The 20,466-nt window shown below is 47.7% G+C and overlaps 5 protein-coding genes across 7 annotated transcripts; 4 read left to right on the forward strand and 1 right to left on the reverse strand.

The window, feature by feature from the left end:
- The first annotated feature begins 373 nt into the window (after positions 1–373).
- LOC129599087 (uncharacterized) lies at positions 374–1,720 on the forward strand. Its single transcript, XM_055497228.1, has 4 exons — positions 374–1,033; positions 1,133–1,227; positions 1,302–1,601; positions 1,663–1,720. The coding sequence occupies exons 1-4, from the start codon at positions 413–415 to the stop codon at positions 1,718–1,720; spliced, it is 1,074 nt and encodes a 357-aa protein (XP_055353203.1). The 5' UTR covers positions 374–412.
- Positions 1,721–1,774: 54 nt separating this feature from the next.
- LOC129599099 (uncharacterized) lies at positions 1,775–2,592 on the forward strand. Its single transcript, XM_055497237.1, has 2 exons — positions 1,775–1,929; positions 2,261–2,592. Exons 1-2 carry the CDS (start codon positions 1,801–1,803, stop codon positions 2,465–2,467), a joined length of 336 nt encoding a protein of 111 aa, XP_055353212.1. The 5' UTR covers positions 1,775–1,800; the 3' UTR covers positions 2,468–2,592.
- Positions 2,593–7,012: 4,420 nt separating this feature from the next.
- LOC129599072 (uncharacterized) lies at positions 7,013–10,341 on the forward strand. Of its 3 annotated transcripts, none has more exons than XM_055497210.1 (4): positions 7,013–8,046; positions 8,343–9,131; positions 9,495–9,693; positions 9,909–10,341. In XM_055497210.1, exons 1-3 carry the CDS (start codon positions 7,426–7,428, stop codon positions 9,669–9,671), a joined length of 1,587 nt encoding a protein of 528 aa, XP_055353185.1. In that variant the 5' UTR covers positions 7,013–7,425; the 3' UTR covers positions 9,672–9,693; positions 9,909–10,341. The 3 variants fall into 3 exon arrangements, with proteins under 3 accessions (XP_055353185.1, XP_055353186.1, XP_055353187.1); XM_055497211.1 differs by having other exon boundaries at positions 9,916–9,996; XM_055497212.1 differs by lacking the exon at positions 9,495–9,693 and having other exon boundaries at positions 9,916–10,341.
- Positions 10,342–10,618: 277 nt separating this feature from the next.
- On the forward strand, positions 10,619–13,041 carry LOC129599082 (uncharacterized). The gene is made up of 3 exons (XM_055497222.1): positions 10,619–11,379; positions 12,018–12,818; positions 12,879–13,041. The coding sequence occupies exons 1-2, from the start codon at positions 10,759–10,761 to the stop codon at positions 12,387–12,389; spliced, it is 993 nt and encodes a 330-aa protein (XP_055353197.1). The 5' UTR covers positions 10,619–10,758; the 3' UTR covers positions 12,390–12,818; positions 12,879–13,041.
- Positions 13,042–14,366: 1,325 nt separating this feature from the next.
- Positions 14,367–17,246, reverse strand: LOC129599088 (uncharacterized). The gene is made up of 4 exons (XM_055497229.1): positions 16,629–17,246; positions 15,961–16,308; positions 15,030–15,428; positions 14,367–14,546 (listed from the first exon to the last, which is right to left on the reverse strand). The coding sequence occupies exons 1-4, from the start codon at positions 17,244–17,246 to the stop codon at positions 14,367–14,369; spliced, it is 1,545 nt and encodes a 514-aa protein (XP_055353204.1).
- Positions 17,247–20,466: the final 3,220 nt, after the last annotated feature.

A 20,466-nucleotide genomic window follows, 5' to 3' on the forward strand; every position in this document is an offset into this window, starting at 1 on the left:
ACAGTTATTATGTAATAAAACCCGTCCTTCGGAACAGTCCCCACGAGGGGACGCCCCGCTAGGGTTTTCTTGCTGTAACCACTTTCTACATAATTCAGAATTATGGAACAACCCATGTTGGGCGCCTGCCGGAAGAATTTCGGGGGATTACAAATTAGAATTGTCTTGCCTTGTCTAAAAGGAATGGAGTCGGTTGCTGTACCTTATGATCTGCCAGATTTGGTCCTTATCCCATCCAGAAATAATTTAGCGTTTTACTTCTCTAATAAACGCGCTGGCCGCTGTTCAGCGTTAAACGTTTTTTGTGCGGGAAATTTTTAATGGGGAAAATCTATCCATTGGCTGTGTTTTGGTTGCGCTAAGAATCAAACGTTGCAGTTCAATTTAATCTGGCAAGCACATAATTGTGACCATGTTAGTGTACTATAACGACAACAAATCGCAGTCCATGTACGCGTGGAACGCCGTGGAGGTACTCGTCGACGGCCTGCTGCAGCTGGGAAGAGTGATCAATGTGGTGAAGAAGGGTCTACTAATTGACTTTGGCTGCGCTAGTCACCGCAAAAAGTTCTTCAAATGGGAGCACGTCTTCCACGCGACGCGAGTCTTTGATCCTTTGGATACTCTCCTAGACCCAAATGTCCAGGTTCTCCTCCGCGCCGGTGCCGACTGCCCCTGGAAATGGTATCCCGGGATTGCGTTGTCGCCCGGGGATGAGCGCTCGTATTTAGCTAACTTATACATCGTGGAGGCGCAGCTCCCCCACGGCACCGTCCGGGAGCTGCTCCCCCGGAACCAAGTGCGGCGTCCACCCTCGGACGCCGACTTGGTTAGTCGCCGCGTGCAGGAAAACGACTTTGTTCTCCGTAGCTGTCCCATGCCGTCAGCGTGGCCCGGCGCAGCAGATCTGCTCCGCGAGATTTTCCCATTAATCCTGCCCCGAGCGCGGCGAGTGTTGTACAGGATGGTGCAGAATGATTCGTTACTGTATGTTCAGCTTGGAAGCGACTGTGCCCTGCTACCGAATGAACTGGTGCGTTTCGTAAATCATTATATTTTTATAATAATATAATTAAAGTATTTATTGATGAGTAATGCCCATATGAGCAAATCGGCTGGATTTCCTTTCCAGGAAGAGCTGTTCCATCGCACTAAAGAAAAGCTTGCTGGGGTTGGCTTCCCAAACGACGTATGGGTTCGGACCTCACTGGGGCGTCAGCTAATTGAGTCAATTCGGAAGTCGAGGCGATTAACTTTCGTCCGGATTAAACTAGACGAACCCTTACCCAACAAGTTGTTAGTGGAAGCCTTCCAGTCGCTGGACAGCGGCAGCCGCACCCGGTGCCGTCGCACCTGCCCCTGTGGAACGCTCTGCTCACCACGGAAGCCGACTTCCCCGATGTGCGCGTCTCCGGCCGCAAAGAAGACTGTCCCTTGCCCACGATGCAGCCCTTGTTCTGGATGTTGACCTGCCTTCTCCACTGCGTCAACAGCAACACCAAGACTGTGGTGCTCATGCACGCGAAAATGGATGAGTGCGAGGACGCGGCCGCGATGATCCGTTTCGTGGTCGGCCGCACCGGTACCCTGGTCTTCTACCGGTGTTCTTTGCAGTACACGGGCCGGAATATGGTCACTAACGCCATCGGTTACTCGATGAAGGAAACCTTGGGGGGATTGTTGCGGATCTGCCGATGTGCGCAGCGAGCGGTATGGATAAAGTGTCGCATGGCCGAGCAGTATTTGGCCGCCTTCGTTTCACGGAGCACCATGACCTGTCAGCCAGCAGGGCAGTTGGAGATGCAGCTGTTTGATCTCTTTGAAGCGAATCTCATTGTGCAGAAACCCGTAAATTTGGCGGTGTTGGCGGACTGGATTGCCCATGCGGTGGAGTGTGACCTTTGTAACCCATCCAACCAACTTGAGCGGGTAAGGCAATCTCATTAATCTTTCCCGACGTTCAATCAAGTTTTGGCTGTAAGAAAGCGTTCGGTTCCTAAGAGGTATTTACAACTCGTATTTCAGTTAAATCAATAAACGTACAATATTATTTGGTTTGACCAACAACATTTTCCAGCAGCCGGACAAAATCCCTCCATGTAAAAAGCTATGATAACATTAAAAATAATGGATGCTGGATATTTTGTGATGACAGAGTTTAGACATGACCTGTTTTTTTTTGTTAATAAAACCCAAACAGGTGGAATTCGGTGTTATTAATAACTTGATCTCGTATATCGTTGTTTAAAATATGTTGTAGATTCTCGGCAACTATCAGAGCGTGGATCCGCGTTGTTTAACGCCCTATCGCGGGTGTCAGTGGACGGCGTCCGATATCGCTCATGTCGATGTCGAAAAATTGACCACAATCACTACCACCGCTTTGTGCCATACAATGAAGAAAACGCACTGGCTGGCGGAACGTTGCCGGCCCACATCAGCGGCTGACTTTTGTATGCTGTTTTAAAGCTACACTGAAGCGGAAGTCGATGGCCTTGCCGTTTATTCTGGGAATATAAGTGGCTGGTCCGGTTGGCTATCGCTGGTTTTAGCGATGTCGTGTTAGTTAGTTAACCTAGGTCTGGAGTCAGCGTCAAAAAATGCACGGTGGAGCGCCAGTTTTTACCATAATCTACTTTGCATACTGTTCGAATTCGAAAATTTTTGAAAGTTAATGAGTGGCCGGTAATATGGCCGCATTATAAATGTATTCCATCTTCAGCTCCGTTTTAGCCTGTCTCGTGCTTCGTAACGTCCGTGTATTTGAAGTAAAATTAATATTACTGTAAAGTACAGTACATGTCTGGTGGCGCCGGGTGTTTTGCACTGTTAGAGGCACGCCACTTTGCGCCACTTTGCGTATGCGTATCACTGCACACATGCTGATTCGCCCTCTCTTGTACGTACGTGAGTGGCTGCACTGCACTCTCCGCCTAGCGGATACACCGCGGGCGCACTCACTGAGCATACTTGCTCTCTCGCTCCTCTCTCTCGCTGTATGACTCAGCGCATATACGCTCGCGTTGGATACGAGTCCAGTCTGCGCACTCACATTCCTTGTGTCTGGACAGCGTGACGCCGTTGCCGCCAGCACATTTCTTTCTCTACATTTCATTACGCTCTAGAACTAGCTCGCAGCAACTTGACTTGCTGATTTCTGCCAGACACTGGCCTTTGTTGTGTTTTTCCCCGCATTCACGCGGCATTTGCTCCACTTTATTTGTACAATAAAGTCACCTGTGAGCTCTCTGTGCTTGCCTGTCACAGCACTTACAATTTCCCTGCTGATGACGACTTATTATTATTATCATTTTGTTATTTGTTCTTGGAGCAGGTTGATCATAAATAAATTACGTCAATATCAGCAAAATGGTGCTGCAAACTCGCACTCGAACTTGTCGGCTCGCCTGGGTAGCAAAGAACTACTCGTACTTCCGGTTCACTATTTTATGTTGGTACATGATGATGCCGTATATCAGAATTACAGGAATAAGAAACTGCATTTGGCCGCCGTGTTCATACGTTGGTATTTCTTGGTGTGACACACTATCTACTTGCTAAACCGATCAGCAAAATATTTGGCCGCACCCCTAGTTAGATCTTTAACCAAATCGAATAGCGGTGCTGTTCACTTTATGACCAGACTCAGAGACTACGGCACATTTGCCATAATACATCACATTTCCGCAGCATGTTATAGTACATCCATCACAAGATTACACCAGAAGATCGGAGAATGTAATAAATTATATACTATTGAATATATGTTAACGATATATTATTACAATAATTAAATCATAATTTTCGCGTAACCAGCCTCTAAATATGTTAGGATCGCCGCCAGTCGGATGTCTTCAAGACATGGTACACGCCCGCCGCGGCCAGGCTGCTCAGCTCCTTCACATCTACCCCGTTTAAATCCGGCATCGCCCATGGAAATCGGTGATCACGCGCCCACAAACGCGGATCCATGCCGTGGTAATCGCATAAAGCCTGTACAAACACAATAATCGAATACGGCCGGAATCAAATAAAAAAGTAATATCCACCATCAAGAGTTAAGGGAAGTGACTCGGTACATGGTACCAAATCCGTTTGGGAAATGCAATTAAACTTTTTGGAGCTTTCTTACAGTTATAACTTCCGAACCGGATGTTGCGCGCACAAACGGTTTTCACGCTTATGTATTCAAATCATCTGGCTACAGGATGCGCGAAAGTGAAAATTCGGGAATGCGCGAAAGTGAAAGTTTTCGTACATGCACACGAATTTGCTACCATGTACCGGACCACTTCTCTTAAAAACGTGTTAAGAACTGGCCTCACCTGCTGTGCAAGCTTAAATATCTCTGGATGTTCGATCGCACAGGCGATCCACGTCGACAAATGCTGCAGATCCACCGTTTTCTCGACAACGAGGTTCGCTTCAAAGAGATCCCACAACTGCATTTCCAGCTCCTTCTCCGGATGGCAGAGGAGTGAGTGCCGCGATACATCCGCGGTCAGACGGTTGTCCGCGATGCGACACTGCGCCCAGCACGCGCGCTCTGCCACGCTGCATATCTCCACTAGAGAGTCGATGGTTGATGACAAACTCCAGCCTTCGTGGTGACACAATGAGCACCGGTAGAAAACCAGCGTCTCCATGTGGTTTCCGTCGCCGCGAATATGCCCGATCATTCGAGCAGCACGGCCACATTCAGCCAGGTCCATCTGCCCGAGAATCACCCGCTGCGTGTGGCGGGTGACGCAGTGCAGCAGGCTGGCCAGCGCCCAGAACCGTGCTGGGTTGCGGGAGGGCAAGGTGTACTCGGTCCGGCCGGAGACCCACACATCCGCCAAGCAGGCCTCCGTGCTGATGATGGTGTCCCACAGGGCGCAGGTGCGCCGTATACGGCTGCGGTTAATACTGTCCAGTGAAGCGAAGACTTCCGTCCAAAGCTCACTCGGCAAAGACGAACACTGGTCGAGTGCATTACCGTCACCGCCCACGCAACCTTCAACAGGAAGCAGATTCCGCCTGACTGGTTCCGTTGATAATTCGTTCTTGTCCTGCTGTTTCTTCAGCCGCATGTACCGGCGTTCCTGCATAATTTTTAGACAGGTATAAAGAATTTTATTAAAAACAGATACACTAAGCCCTTGCGGATCGTATATATAGTACATGTACCGGAAGAGTTGAAAGAACAGACTTAAGGGATTTGACCCGGTACATAACACCAAATTTGTGTACATCCACGGGAACTTTCGCTGCGTATGCGCATTTACTAGGGTAGCAAAATTTTAAGAAGATCGGGTTATAATGAAACTTTTAGTATATCTGAGTGCATTCAGTCTTGTTGAATTCTGATTCTACTTTCCAACCGGATGTTGCGTGCACAAAACGGTTATTACGCCTGTGTATACAAATCATCTAGCTATAGAATGTTATAAGACAAAGCAAAGAAGTGTTCGGGAGTGCCCGGAAGTGAAAGTTTTCGCCCACGAACACGAATTTGGTGCCATGTACCGGGCCACTTCCGGTAATCAGCTAAGACAAAATCATATCAATTATATAACTACTGAAGTTTCCGATAACGCTGACAGCTAGTTAGCATCTGCTATGTTGGAGAAAAATAACTACGTTGTGCAACGCACTCGTTCCCTTCGATTCAGGGGTAGGTGGCGTAAGTAGTTTTGCTCTATTTCCAGCATCTCGAACCGCACCGCCGCCATACAGCGCACTTCCGGTACGTTTATTTTACCGCTCTCCTCGAGTGAAGGAGACCCGTCTGTGCCGTCTGACGTAGAGGAACTGTCGCTGACGAAATAATCCCCTGCCACCACGCGGAGCGCGTCCAACTCGGCATCCGAGGGCGGCCGGCGCACTTCTTGCTGGGAATCAGCTCCTTAACAGCGCCCTGGGGCAACTGCGCCTCCACGATGTACCCACTGGAATAGCAGCTGTTGTCATCCAGGGATACCGCCGTCCCGCGATACCATATCCAGGGGCAGTCGCGGCCCCCCCCGCAACAGCACCTGGACATCCGCGTCCTGGTGTACATCCAAACGGCCACAGTGAAGCTGCAAATGGAAGATGGATCCGTATTCTACAGTCTCTGCGTGCTGTGTCTCGCAGTCGAAATCAATGATCAGTCCGTTCTCGGCTACGCCGACTACCTCCCCGTGCTGCAGCTGGCCCTTGACGAGGACGTCGACGCCGTTAGAAGCGTACACGGGACTGCGCCGTTCACTGTCTTCATAGACCTGCATATTGTTGCCTCGGTCCCTGTTAACCGTGTACCACTGTCATATTTAAGTACTGGTAGTGCCACCTAATAATAATAATAATAATAATAATAATAATAATAATAATAATAATAAAAACTTTAATGTCCTTTGTAACGGAGCATCTGCCACCTCGAGGCTACAGGCACAGGATCAGTGAATAAACCGGAACGTAAAGATTAGCGAAGATGAAAGTAACAAAAGTCTGAGCAACCGCAAAAGTATCGCAAATATCCATCGTAATCCACGCGCGAACCGGTGAGGAAGAAAAAATTTAGAGAGCGATAATGGTATATCCTATAAATCTGCAACGGCGTGAAACACGGGTGTCCCTAAATAATAGTTTTATGCATAGGGGGAACAAATGCCAGAAAATGCATAAAAATGGGTAATTCATAATTCCCAACAGAGACACTGACATTCCAGCCGGAAATGCATCTACAGGGGCATTTTTATAAGTAATCGTCACAATGGGCGGTTATAAGCTACGCTGTAAAACACGGCGCCTGCGCTGCCCGCGTGCCCCGGAAGGCCAGTGCCCAGTGGGCGAGGCCATTGAAATTTATCACGTTGCTCTCTGCAAAAGTTGAGTACCGAGAGAGAGTGGTGACTGGTGAGTATCGCATCGATTGCCGTTGCAGCTGGCCACTGAGATATGACTGAGCTACCCACCTGCACCACGTGGCTCTGTATTCTTATATGGCCATGTCATTTTTGCCCAGTTTCACGATACGGATGCAGTCTGTTTCATCCAGCACCCATCCAGAAAACATCCATCCTCTAATTTCAGCGTAGATATCAACTGTTTGGATGAGCAGTTTTCCCGTATTTTATAAACTGCAAAACGGGCGTGACTACATGTATCGTGTAGGAATGCAGTATCGCTCTTCTAAGCATTTATTGCTGTTTGCTTTTAGTCTTTAGGATATGACTGCACGGGAATGTTTGGTTCCCGATGTTGTTTCTATTGATATCCTGTATCACTGTTTGAATACCTTTAATATAAATTATATAATCCATATATAGAATACATCTGTAAAGCTGATTAGTGCTGTGGTTGCACTTTTAACCTTGGGACCTTGGACGTCGTATAGATTTATCGGGTAATATCGTTTCATTGCTGATAGTTGCGAAATTTGAGGACGACAACAACGCCGCCATGTTTGTTTACGAAGAGGACAACCAGTCGCATTCCATGTTCGCGTGGAACGCGGTGGATGTCCTGATCGATGGCCTGCTGCAGCTAGGCAAAGTCATAAACGTGGTGGAGAAGGGTCTGATCATTAATTTCGGCTGTACTGGCCAGGGCTCCGAGTTCATCGAATACGAACACATCTTTCACGCGACAAGAGTCTTTGATCCCTTGGATACTTTCCTAGACCCGAATGTGCAGGTTCTCCTGCGCGTCGGTCCCGACTGCCCCTGGAAATGGTATCCCGGGATTGTCTTATCCCCGGGAGACGAAGGCGGGTATTTAGCTGGGTTGTTCATCGTGGAGGCGCAGCTGCCCCACGGCACCGTCCGGGAGCTGCTCCCCCGCAATCAAGTGCGACGCCCTCCCTCGGACGCCGACTTGGACGGTCGCCGCGTGCAGGACAAAGACTTTGTTATCCGTAGCTGTCCCATGCCGTCAGCGTGGACCGGCGAAACGGGTTTGCTCCGCGAGATCTTCCCATTAATCCTGCCTCGAGCGCGGGGGGTGTTCAACACGATGGTGCAAAGCGATTCGTTACAGTATCTTCAGCGTGGAAGCGACCGTGCACTGCTACCGGATGAACTGGTGCGTTTCGTAAATCATAGAATTTGCAATAAATAAATCAATTAAATCAATACAGCTAACTTGGAAATTTTTTTGACCTGATGGTGAAAAACAAGGGTAGAAGTATGGCTTATAAGATACACAACCTTACAGCGAATGATAATGCCTCGGGTCTGTACATTCATATACATCCATTCAGAAGTTTAAATTTGAACCAGTGTGCAGCGGAAGTACAGCAAATACACTGCGCGTACAAGCACACAAACTACAGTAAACTAAAGGCAGAAATTACTAAATGGGCTGGATTTCCCTTCCAGGAAGAGCTGTTCAATCGCACTAAGAAGAAATTTTATAAGTGCGCCATCCCACAAGACGTCTGGCTTCAGACTTCGCTCTGGCATAAGGTATTGCGGGACAGGAAGCGATATACCTTTCCCTTTCTTGAACCAGACGAATCCATACCCAGCAAGCTGTTAGTGGAAATCTTCCAGTCGCTGGACAGCGGCAACCGCACCCGGTGCCGGCGCACATGCACCCTGTGGAACAATCTCCTCACCACGGAAGACGACTTCCCCGATGTGCGTGTCTCCGGCCGCCAAGACGACTGTCCGTCGCCCGGCATGCAACCGGTGTTCTGGATAATGACCTGCCTCCTCCACTGCGTCAACAGGCGCACCAAAACCATGGTGCTCATGCACATGACACTGGATGATTGCGAGGACGCGGCCGCCATGGTCCGCTTCGTGGTCGGCCGCACCGGAACACTGGTATTTTACCGGTGCGCGCTGCATTTCACTGACGCGTATATGGGCATTCATTCCGTCACCCCATCCATCAAGGATATTGTGGGCTGTCTGGTGCGGATGTGCCGCAGTGCGGAGCGGGTGGAGTGGATCCGGTGCCGCCTGGCCGATCCGTATATGTCCGCCGAGGTGGCACATAACGCCCTTCCTTATCAACCAGCAGACCAGCTGGAGAGGCAGCTGTGGGATCTCTTTGAAGCGAATCTCGTTGTGGAGAAAGCGGTGGATTTGAAGCGGTTGTCGCAGTGGATTGACCATGCGCTGGGGTGTGCCCGGTGCAATCCGTTCGATCAGCTTAAACGGGTAATGCGATTTCGTTTTTTTTTCGATTGGTTCATCAGCTGGCTTTGAAACTGTAGACAGCGCGTTCTGTTCCTAGAGCTGATACTTCTCTTTGATACTGAAATATTATGTAAACAGAAAAAGTAACAATTTTCAAAATTGACCAGCTGCCAGCGAAATTTTCCAGTTGGCTGCTGAAATATATAGTCAGATGCTGTACTAGGTCGATAATAATGTCAACGATAATTATACGCGCTGATGTTTTCTGATATTATCTGATTATCAAAAAGAAAATCTCAATTCAAATTTAAAAAAAAAATTGTTATTTGGGTTTTCTTCTTGGCTAAGTTATGAAGAAAATAAAATTATTTGTGCGTTTTCTAGGCTCTTTGCAGTTACCAGAGCGTGGATCCACGTTTTTTAACACACTATCGCGGCTGTCAGTGGACATCGTCCGATATCGGCAACATGGATGTGAACCAACTGAACAAAGTCACCGCAGCGGCCTTGTTCCAAGCCATGCAAGGAACGCACTGGCGGTCCAAGTCGCGTCAGCCCTAATTACTCAACGTGCCTTTAATAAGTATCATATTCCGGAAACAATTTAAACTAAGTACCAATAACAAAATTTATAACAGAAACACTTCCTCTCTGCTGTCCTGGTCAGGGATTGTTCCCATTACAGTATTACACATATTGCACGGTTTGCACCCTAATCGCGAATGTGTGCCGATGATTTTTTTTATCAAGATGTCTTTTTAAATTTCAAATTAAAAAACTTAATTAAAATTTTTGTAGTTTTCAGATTCTTTGCAGTTATCAGAGCGTGGATCCGCGCTGTTCATCACACTTGCGCGGCTGTTAGTGGACACCGTCTGATATCGGCAATATGGACGTGAAGAAACTGACCAAAATCACCGCAACGGCCTTGTCCCAAGCAATGCAGGGAACGCACTGGCGGACGAAGTCGTGCCAGCCGTAATTCACTGGGCTGTCTTTGATATATTAGCACTTCTTACGCAGTTTAAGTAGTTGTTGGGTTCGAGTACAGATATAAGGCAGAGTGCCGTTGACTATACTTCGACTTTACTCGCGTTCCGACCGCTTATAGATTACACCTTTGTCTGGTATGAATTCTGATTACCGTGGTACCCCATCGTCTGCTCCGTTGTAGTTTAGTCAGCGTTTCTTAAGCGAAGTGACGTTGCTTTCGTTAGTTGCGAATTTGCGAGTCTGCAGTCTTGAAGCCCAAAGAAAAGGGCCCAAAAAAAATTAAATAAGTAGTAAAACGCTGAATAAGGCATCTTAGAAGCGTAGCCGTCGCCATGGGCGGCAGTCGTGTAGCATAGCGCCGGGGTGCAAACCGCAACACACAGGGTTACAGTTACCTTAGAAATACAATGTGAACAGCCATATCGCTACCGTAGGACACAAAATCAAAGCAAACTAAAGATTAAGCAGTTTATCGCTCCTTTATTTTTATGTAAACGAAACTTGCTACATTTTCTTCCATTTTAATCGACGTTGTTTAACAAAAACAAGGAGTAACTTTATTAAACCATTAGTGTCATCACACGTATCCTCAGGGATGTTGGCCGAGCAAGCCTGAACTGCGTCTCGCCATCTACTGCAGTCTGCACACATAATTATGTTTGTTTTCAAAGACAGGGAGCAGAAGCTCCTGGCGTGGAACACTGTGGAAGCTCTCGTCGACGGCCAGCTCCAGCATGGCAATGTGGTCGATGTGGCGGAGGGCGGCCTGATGGTTGAGTTCGGCTGTGGCACACAGCGCGCGCAGTTGATCGAGTACGGACGCATTAGACGCATTTTTCCCGACTTTCGATCACAACCACCTACCTTGCGGACCACCACCACCGAGGTGCTGGTGCTACTGCGCCATGATCCCGACGATGCCTGGATCTGGTATCCGGGAAAGCGTATCCCCCTAGGCGACTGCTGGTACAACTTTCTGGATCTCGTGGAAGTGCAACGGCCGCATGGCATCGTTAGAGAGATCGTGCCCCACACGCAGGTGCGCCTAACACCCACGGACGAGGATGTGAAGAGACGGCTGGTTCGCGAGGGCGATTTTGTTGTACGCTCTTGTCCGCTGCCGGCCGGCTACTGGGCAGATGGGTCCCAGTTACCCCGGGAGATTTTCAAGAGCGAACTAAACCAACGATGGCGTGTTGTGTGCACGTCAGTGCTCAGCCAGACCTTCGACTATCTGCAGCGGCAGACGGATAAACCAGTAACTCATGAGATCTTGGTAAGTCACGCGAACTGTATGTCAGATTGTCAGTTAACGGGCCACTGCTAATACCAGTCGATATAGTAAATATAACAGTACGCGCTACGCGCGCCAAATAAAATACAGTAGTTATCGTAGTACAATGTCTGAGCAGATATAAGTAAAGCGCCGTCCACTGGAAACTGAGAAACGGCCGAAAAATGCACCGATGGGGTAATCGAACCCCGACACGTCGTTAGATCCGCGTAGGCAGTACCACTGCACCCCGGCGCAAAGTGTTGAAATCCTTTGGAAGACTTTGCCGCTGTACGTGAGCCGCTTCTCTCCTCACACAGACAACAACGCGTAATCAACTTGACTGAGTCCAGCGTGCGGGGGGACTACCATCGGCATAAGATTAACGCAGCTGTTCGACAAGTACAACAATATGGGTTGCGGGCAAAATACCTTGAGCTGTAGTTTTAAGCGTACCATACCTCGCCGTTATTTTTAGTTTAAACACCAATAAAACAACGGAATTCTCTGTTATGGTTTCTCTCGAAAAGCACTCATAACAGCCATATCATTTCCTTAACATCAGCAGCCGGGCTGAAAACACTGTTTCGAAAAAAGTGGTATGGGCTTCTTTTGTTAAATGCATAGGGTTCCTTTTGCAGAATCTTGCCTACAAAGCGGCGACGGAAGAGGCACGTGCTCGTATATCTTGCAGATGTCTTCGGTTGCTCCGTCAAATGACGGTCCGCACATCCAGTAGAAAGCGGAAAACCGATGGCGGTAGTAGAACAAGTCTGCCGTTACCAGCTGAGCTAATGGTGGAAGTCTTCCAGTCCCTGGACTCCATCGGACGCTTCCGTTGTCGGCGCGTCTGCCACCTGTGGAACACTGTTCTCACCACGGACGCCTACTTCCCCGATGTGCGGGTTTCGGGTAGCGATACGGAGTATGGCGATCTGCAGTGCACATACGCCATGGGGTACTGGGTGGTGGCTGGTTTACTAAAATGCCTCTCGAACGCGACTAAGGTATAAGGAAGGAATTTAGACATTCACAAATTAATCCGCACGGCCGTACCGATTAACTGCCTCCTCAATGCCTGCCGCGTCCCGACGCTGATATTCTACGACTGTGATTTCGGGGGAATGTTAGCCTTTGTCCATTCCGTGACCGACCAGTTGGCTGAGCGCTTCTGGAAGTGCTCAATGCGCTACGGTGACAGTAGCCCGTTTGATCGGATGGTGGTGAAGAAGTGCCGTATTTTCAATGACCACCTAACAGCCTTCGTAGCCGATTCCGCGATTCGCATCCAGTCGGAGCAGGACATCCGGCTGCAGTTGTGGGATCTCTTTGAGAACCACTTGGTGCTGAAGAGACCGCGGTGTTTGCCGCTGGTGTCACAGTGGGTGGCCGACTGTATCGCGGACGAGTGCAGCCAGCAAGGCCGACAACAGATAGTAAAAGTAAGCCGCTCTTTTTTATTTTTTATGCTAATGGTCCTATGACTCAGTGGGTTGCTGTAGGCCCTCGAATATTACCAGTCTAAAGATCCGCGTTCATCCACCCCCTACCGCGATCGGGACTGGACAATGTCGACGATCTCCGAGCTGGATACCAGTAAGCTGACCCGGCTGACGTCGGCGGCATTGAGCGAAGGCGCTTCATTCGAAAAAAAATTCACACAAACTGGCATGTATTAATTTTGTTTTTTTAACAAGTTGTTTTGCAACCATTGCTTGCTGTCTCTGAGTAAAATTGACTGCCACTTCGCGGCTTCGAATTTTTCTACGAGTAGTAGTTCAGAACAGAAGAGCTGAGAAACCAGTCCGCATACGGACAGAAAACAACGAATAATGGGAAAGAACGTTACCAAATAGCTACTGCGGTATTGTACGTATCATAACGTAGGTACGATATATTAATACAGAATATTATGTGTTAATGGCTTAATGCCACAGAGCGCTATTGCGTTGATTTACAGTAGAATAATTGCGGAAATTTCTACGCAAAGCAATGTTTACGAAACGGATAACATCGGCGTTTGTCAGTGCAATCGTTTATAGAAAACTAGAAAGATGGCTGCAGCGGCTAAGCTAGAAAGTGCACTCCCGGCTATCACAGAATGGTTTAACGGAAAAATCCGTTGAGCACTTGAGGGTGATAATTTACCAGCACTTAAAATGGACCGAACATTTCAATAAGGTCCAAAAAAGTGTCGCTCATGGAATTGCTCTCATTAATCGGCGGAAAGACGGCCTGTGCGACGCTCAGCGTGTGGGCCGGACTTTCTACGCGTTCGTCCATTCTCATCTGGACTACTGCTCTACCGTGTGGAGCAACGCGTCTGTGTCCCTGCGAGAGAAGTTAGCCGTTGCACAGCGTAATGCAGTCCGGGCAATTGCGAACTATCCGACGAGACCTGTAAAAATGTTGATGGACCGTTTCGGAATCGTTCCACTATTTACCCGTTGGAAGCACCAGGAGGCTAATTAGCTGTACAAGATTCAACATCCTGTGCCGTTCAACGTGCCGAACTACATAATGGATTTGGTAAAGTACGAGGAAAGGAAGCCATACCACCTGCGTAACGCCGATAGATCTACCATCAGAACAAAGGCGGCGTCAAAATGTGGGGAAACCACATTGGCATGGCGACTGAGCAAGCTACTGGATAAGATCAACCGTTGTGGCAGTGATATTCTTGAATTACGTTCTCTTGGGTGTTTTAGAAGTGCACTATACACTGCGGGCCTTCTTTAAACTACTGTTGGGTATTGTTTTCTCTCTAGTTATGTTTTGTGTGTCATTATAGCCTTCTTACTTTAAATTCGATGTTTTTGTCTTTAGCATTTAACAGCCAGGTTTAAAATCCCAGGCTAGACCGTCATCCTAGCCGGAAATGGGCTACCTGCTCTGACTCGAATTAAATTATTTAATTAATTAAAAATCAGAAATACCGGTTTGTTGCAACCTTTAAATCAGCTGCTTGTCGAGATTAATGATGAAAAAATCTAATTTTTTCTCTTTGGAATGGATCCGTAGTTTTGCCGCTCCAAGAGGTCTGTCACTGCCGCTGCAGTCACGCTGGTCAGTTTTGCCACCTCCAAATGGAGCATTTCCGGTACCGTCCACTGCCAACCGCGGTATTCCGTCGACGAGCGCGGATCCACGCTCTGATACTCGTGCAAAACCTGAAAACATATATAATCAGCACGCAAAATTCACCAATAGCGCAAAGGCAGGGCTAATCTCGCAGAGAACTTCGGAAAAAATCTGCCGGTTGTGGGAATCGAATCCACAACATCTACACTAGAAGGTCGAGAGTGGCACTAGTAGGCTATTGCCAAAGCATACAGGTTGAATTGAAGGGTTTTATCGAACGATTCCACAGAGAGCCTTTCTGACACCCCCTCCGCTACGAAGCGAGGTCCCTCGAGCTGATATAGCCCACATCCCGCAACTGACAGAGTCAGCTATACGTACGATACAACGGAACAACGGTTAAGTTGTACATTAAATCGGCTTTAATATTTCAATTTTTTCGCCTCAATCGATTTATTTAATAATAGGATTGGCAGGGGTACGGCATGTCCACCATGCAAAGGCTGGGCTAAGCTCGCAAAGAGCCTCGGAAATCCCATTGGGCTCTTATCTGTATGTCACGATCCACTCACCCGCGCCAGCCGTTTAAAGACTGGGTGCATAGCCGCGCGGGTCACCCACGCCTTCAAGGTCGTCAGATGGATCGGTATACGCGTAACGAGCAGCTTCTCAAAGAGATCCCACAGCTGCGTCTCTAGCTGCTCTTCCGGTTGACAGACGACCGACTCCTGCGGCCATACGGCCGTCAGACGCTGCTCCGCGATGCGACATTGTATCCAACAAGCACGCTGTGCGACGCCACATATCCGCTGCAGACAGCCCATGGTGGCTGCCAGCGACCAGTCTTCCGGATGACGTAATGCGCACCGCCGGAATTCCAGCGTCTCGACGCGGTTACTGCCGCCAAGAACGTAGCGAATCATTTCGGCGGCAGCGTCGCATTCGGTCAAGCTCATGTGCTCCAGAGCTACCTGGTAAGAAAATTTAGAAGGCGGTAGCTTACCTAAGCAAGAACAGTTGCAAGCGCTGCCACAATTAATACCTCGCAGTTAAAACTTAAACATTGTAAATGAGCCAGCTGCAGTCCATAATGTCCACTTCCCGGATTTTTGTAGACCGCACAATAGGGCCGGGTACGGCTTACATACAGTCTATTTCCTAATTTTTGGTTCAAACTTTAAAATGTAGTGAGTGCGATTGTATGCGCACTGTAGTTGCTGTACTTCCGCTGCACACTGATTTTTAATCTGGATGGATGTGGATGAATGCGCAGAGCCGAAGCCACACCCATTATTTTCACCTGATCTGAACCACAAAATAGAGAACGGACTGTTCAACCTTGCCTGAGAGTGTTTATACTTCCGCTCTTGGCGTCCATGTACACCCATTCAGATTAAATTTCAGTGTGCAGCGGGAGTAAACCCAGCACAGCTCGCATACTTACAACCGCATTCACTACAGTAAGATTGAACTTTGGACCAAAAATTATCAAATGGACTGTACCTTCTTCGTGCGGTTGTTGACGCAGTGGAGAACACAAGCCAGTATCCAGAACAGTGGTTTCTGGCGGGATGTCGGCCAAACGTCCTCTTTTTGGCCGGAGATCAACACATCCGATAACGAAGCGTCCGTTATGATGGTATTCCACAGGGCGCAGGTGCGCCGAAAACGCGTGCGGTTGACGCTGTCCAGTAATCCGATTATTTCTGTCAGTACAACTAGTTCGCATGGTATAAAACACTGCTCCAGTGCCTCACTGACAGTATCGACGGTTATGAGATGTCCACCCACCAGCCCCGGTGATAATTCGCCAGCTGCAAGCTGTCTCTTCAGTTCCAAGTAGAGGTCGCCCTGATAATTTTCATTAAGTTACGCATCTTGCACTTGGTCAGCAGCCTCATTATTTTGAACATGTTCTTTTGTGAAACGTGTATTAGAAATTATTTATAACGCAATAATCGCCAACTTCCGGCCGGCGCTTTTGGCCGTCGTAACCGCCCGCGGTGTGGCATCGTAATTGCAAGTAGTATCATGGAAGTTTTTGTAGATTGTTTTCCTTTTCAATTTTTCGTCACTAGTTAGCAGATGTACTATCTTTCGTTTAATTTCATAAAAAAAAACTACGGTCATCCTAAGGGTGCTTTATATACAGCGTTGCGAATGATACGCACCAGTTCCAGTGGATATAGCGCGGGCTGGATGGAGTATCGCTGTACATAGTACAGCATCCCGTCATGCACCGTGGTGCATCGCACGCTCGGCGAATTCATTTTACAGAGCTCCTGGAGCAACGGCGCCTCCTCGGACCAGGCTGCCGGCAAGGGGCAGTCGCGGATGATATAATCATTCTCCCCTACACAACGCCTGGCCAAATCCGCCTCCGAGGGCGATCGGCGTATTTGATCCTTGGGCAGCACCTCCTGGATAACCCCGTGGGGCAACTGCACCTCCACGATGCTCAAACTGGACAAGTATGTCTCCGCCGAGGGCAACTGGGGTACCACCCTCCCGGGGTACCATTTCCAGAGGTGGTCGGGGCATGCTCGTAGGAGAACCTGCACCCGGGTGTCAAAAGTGGTATCCAAAGGATCAAAGGGGCTCTGCGAATGGAAGATGCGCCCGTATTCGATGAACTCCGCGCGATGTGCTTCGCATCCGAAATCAATGATCAGCCCGTTCTCGGCTACATCGACTACTTCGCCGTGCTGCAGCAGGCCGTCGACAAGCACGTCGACGGTGTTCCACGCGTACACCGACTGGCGTCGTTCGTTCTCGCCGTAAACGCGCATGCTGTATAGTGTATACAGACTCGTTCACTTGATATTATGGTGATGCGATTCTATTCTACGCAGAAGCACAATAAATCATCGATTACTAAGTCAACCTGACTCAACCTGCTCATAATTGTTATGCTGCATTCTCGAACCAGAAACAGAAAGCAAAGGAAGAAAATTTCGAAACTGTAGAATCATAAGAGTGATAAATGGTGAATGAGTAGAAGTGCACTGTATTGTAGGCCATAGGCTACGTCAGTATGTCGGGGCAGTCCAACGGAAAGCACAAGCTGCACAACCGGAAATGAAAATGCATCAAGCAGCCATCCGTGCGCGGGCGAACAGGTAAATTTTAATAACAATGTAAATTTTAAAAAAGAATTTCTCTCATTTTATTTCTATGGATGTTGAAAGCTAGGTTGTTTCCGAAATTCAGAATGCAGCATTTTTTTTAAAAGGAATGAGTCGTTATATGGATGCGTTTGCCCGTCGAGTTGAAGTGGCAATATGCTGGCAAATTGAAAGCTTAGCCTGATAATAATTGTGGTCATATTTTCGCGCATCGGCATCTAGTCAGATTACTGATAAGTCGTTTTATTACCGAGTAGTAATCAGTGGATTTGGTATAAGAAAAGCGCATTTTCTCATTTTCCCATTATATCTGCTGATGTTTAGTTTGTTAACTTTGGTTGGTCACCTGATCCGGTTGGGAAACTTCCGCACATAGTATGCCGGTGCGGCGGTGTCAAATGCATTCTTTATGCACATCAATCCATTCACAGGATCTGCACAAAGCTACCGCCGTCAGTGTGGACAGCCGGCCGGCATCCAGCTCCGCGATATCGGAGTCCGTCCACTCCCGGCCGCTATAATACGTAGATCCACGGGGATCGACTCCCTGGTAATTGTTAAGAATCTATAAAGCAGTCCCTGTGGTTTAAAAAAGCACCTTTGCGCGAAATAGTACAGTTCATTTCCTAATTTTCGGTTCAAAACTTGCTATTCGAAGTATATAACGAGTATGGGCACTGTGCAGGACGCAGTTGCAGGCACTTTGTTTTTTTTTATCTGAATGGATGTATGTGGGCACACAGAGCCGGAGGGGTGCGACTAAAACGTACTCACCAAGGTCGTGGTTATGGTCTACTGTAGTCACCCGAGCCGGGATATACCCGCGCTGCACGAGCGATATTTTACTAGCAGTACACCAAATTTACCAGCAGTACACCAAATGAATACGAGTACACCAAATGTGAATTTTAGAGTAAATGTTTAGTGACAATATCCAATAAAAATTTATTGAGCATCGGATATGCGTTTCTATTCCGGAACCGTTCGTTCGTAACATGCCTTGGATAATGCAGGGGTGCTACGCCAAGTTGGGACAGTTTTTTCTAAAAATTACTACAAGTTTGCCGTCATTGAATAAATAAATAATTATTTTTTACTTGACTGCCGAAGGTATTAGGCATCTTTCGAACCAGAGATCTTCACACTAAGAACATGCTTCAAGTCCCAGCGAGGGGGAAACTAAAGTAGATCAGCTAAAAAAACCGCTAAACCCGTATGAAGTGCCAGCTTTCCCCACACTCATAAATTGTTAATTGTTAATTGTTTTAAAATTCTGTTGAGGCCGTGGTCCTAAGGTGATAAACCTCAGTAGTTTATCCAGTTCTCTTGCAGGAGGTGCTTGACAACAGTCGATTTCAGTCAAGCCTCTATGGCCTTTGCCGTGCTTCCGTGAGCACTATCAAAGTGAAGGTTGACCTTATATATCCGAGCTTGCCGCGCAGCCGCAGAATAACAAAGAAAGCAGTTTCTAATGAAATCTCGTTCCTAAAGCACTAAGCGTCAGCATCAGGTTTACAATCCATATAGGAAGCCGAAGACACTCGGCTCCAACCAACTTCAACAGCCACCATGACTTTTTGTTGCTACCGCTTTGCTGATTTTTTCTTCCGCTCTTCCGGGGCTTCCACCTCCTCGCCTATGAGGCAGGTATTTCTCGGCACATTAAAATTAACGGGACCTATAATTTATTCACGAAAAGTATTAGTTTTAGGTTTTCTCGGTTTATGCGCTAGGCAACCACAATTCTCGGTAGGCCATTTTTAACATACAAGTCTATGGGACATACCCGTGTTGCAGCGCTAAGTCAACCACTGAACGCGAACGATTTTTGTCCTGGCCCGTCACAAATATCTTTTGAACCACTCAGCAGTTAACAGAAAAGGTCACGGAAAGATATCCATTGGCGAATTTGTTAGTGGGGCAGATGTAAGCAGTCCAAAAAGGACTACTACCTCTTCCTCTAAATCAACGCTCGGCCCGCTACTAACAGCTCAAATGGCACCGGTTGTAGTTTTTCTGGATTTGCAATAAAAAGTTGCATGGGGAAAATCTAAAAACAAAAACGAAGCAACGTATAGAAATTATGACAGTTGTTTTACAAAAGATCCCCAACTTGGCGTACCACCCCTGTAGATACATGTACATCAGTGTACGTTCGGCAAACTGCAAAGTGCATGGTGGCAGTCGGGCAAAAATGAATAGTGCGACCTAGAGATGGCAACAGTCGGCTAAACGGTTAGCATTTCGGCTAACAGCCGTCTGAAGTGCTTAACCGCCTAACTGCCTAGAAGTCTCAGCCGGCTTAGCCGTTTAGATTTGCAAATTTTAAAAATAACTTAGTGACAGCAAACTGTTAGAAGTATCTTCGTCTGAATTTTTTTTATTCACAAAAAATTACAAGTTGATCCGTTGGTTTTGTGAAAAAAATCGGCTTCTGAAAACTTTTGACGCAGAGAACAGCTGCTATTCGGGGATTTTAGTTTGAAAGAGTAAACAGCGCAACATTTTGTAAATTTATCAATGCTATGGAAATTGGTACTATGACAACCGAGTTGCAACACGCAAGCGGCAGCTGAAAGTAGAAAGCGAAGTTATTGCAGTCGAAAGCGACTGCAATAAGGCGCGAGCTGGACAGAATGCGGCGCAAAGCGACTCGGTAGCGCCATCTTTTCCGCCAAAATTTGCACAACGATACCACCGCTTCAGCCGAGTCAACCCGCAGCGTTTAAGTAAAAAATTTATTGGCCAATGCCAAGATTAAAGTAAGGCTTTATTGTTCGTTGTACTGTGGTACAGCGTGGTACTCTTGTACAATGTCCAGCGATGGAACGTTGTCAGTTGTCACACGGCACTGGATGGAGGATCTCCAGGAACAGCGAACAGA

The sequence above is a fragment of the Paramacrobiotus metropolitanus genome, unplaced genomic scaffold (assembly GCF_019649055.1).
Source record: "Paramacrobiotus metropolitanus isolate TYO unplaced genomic scaffold, Prichtersi_v1.0 Parri_scaffold0000137, whole genome shotgun sequence".
In the NCBI taxonomy this organism is placed as follows: Eukaryota; Metazoa; Tardigrada; class Eutardigrada; order Parachela; family Macrobiotidae; genus Paramacrobiotus; species Paramacrobiotus metropolitanus.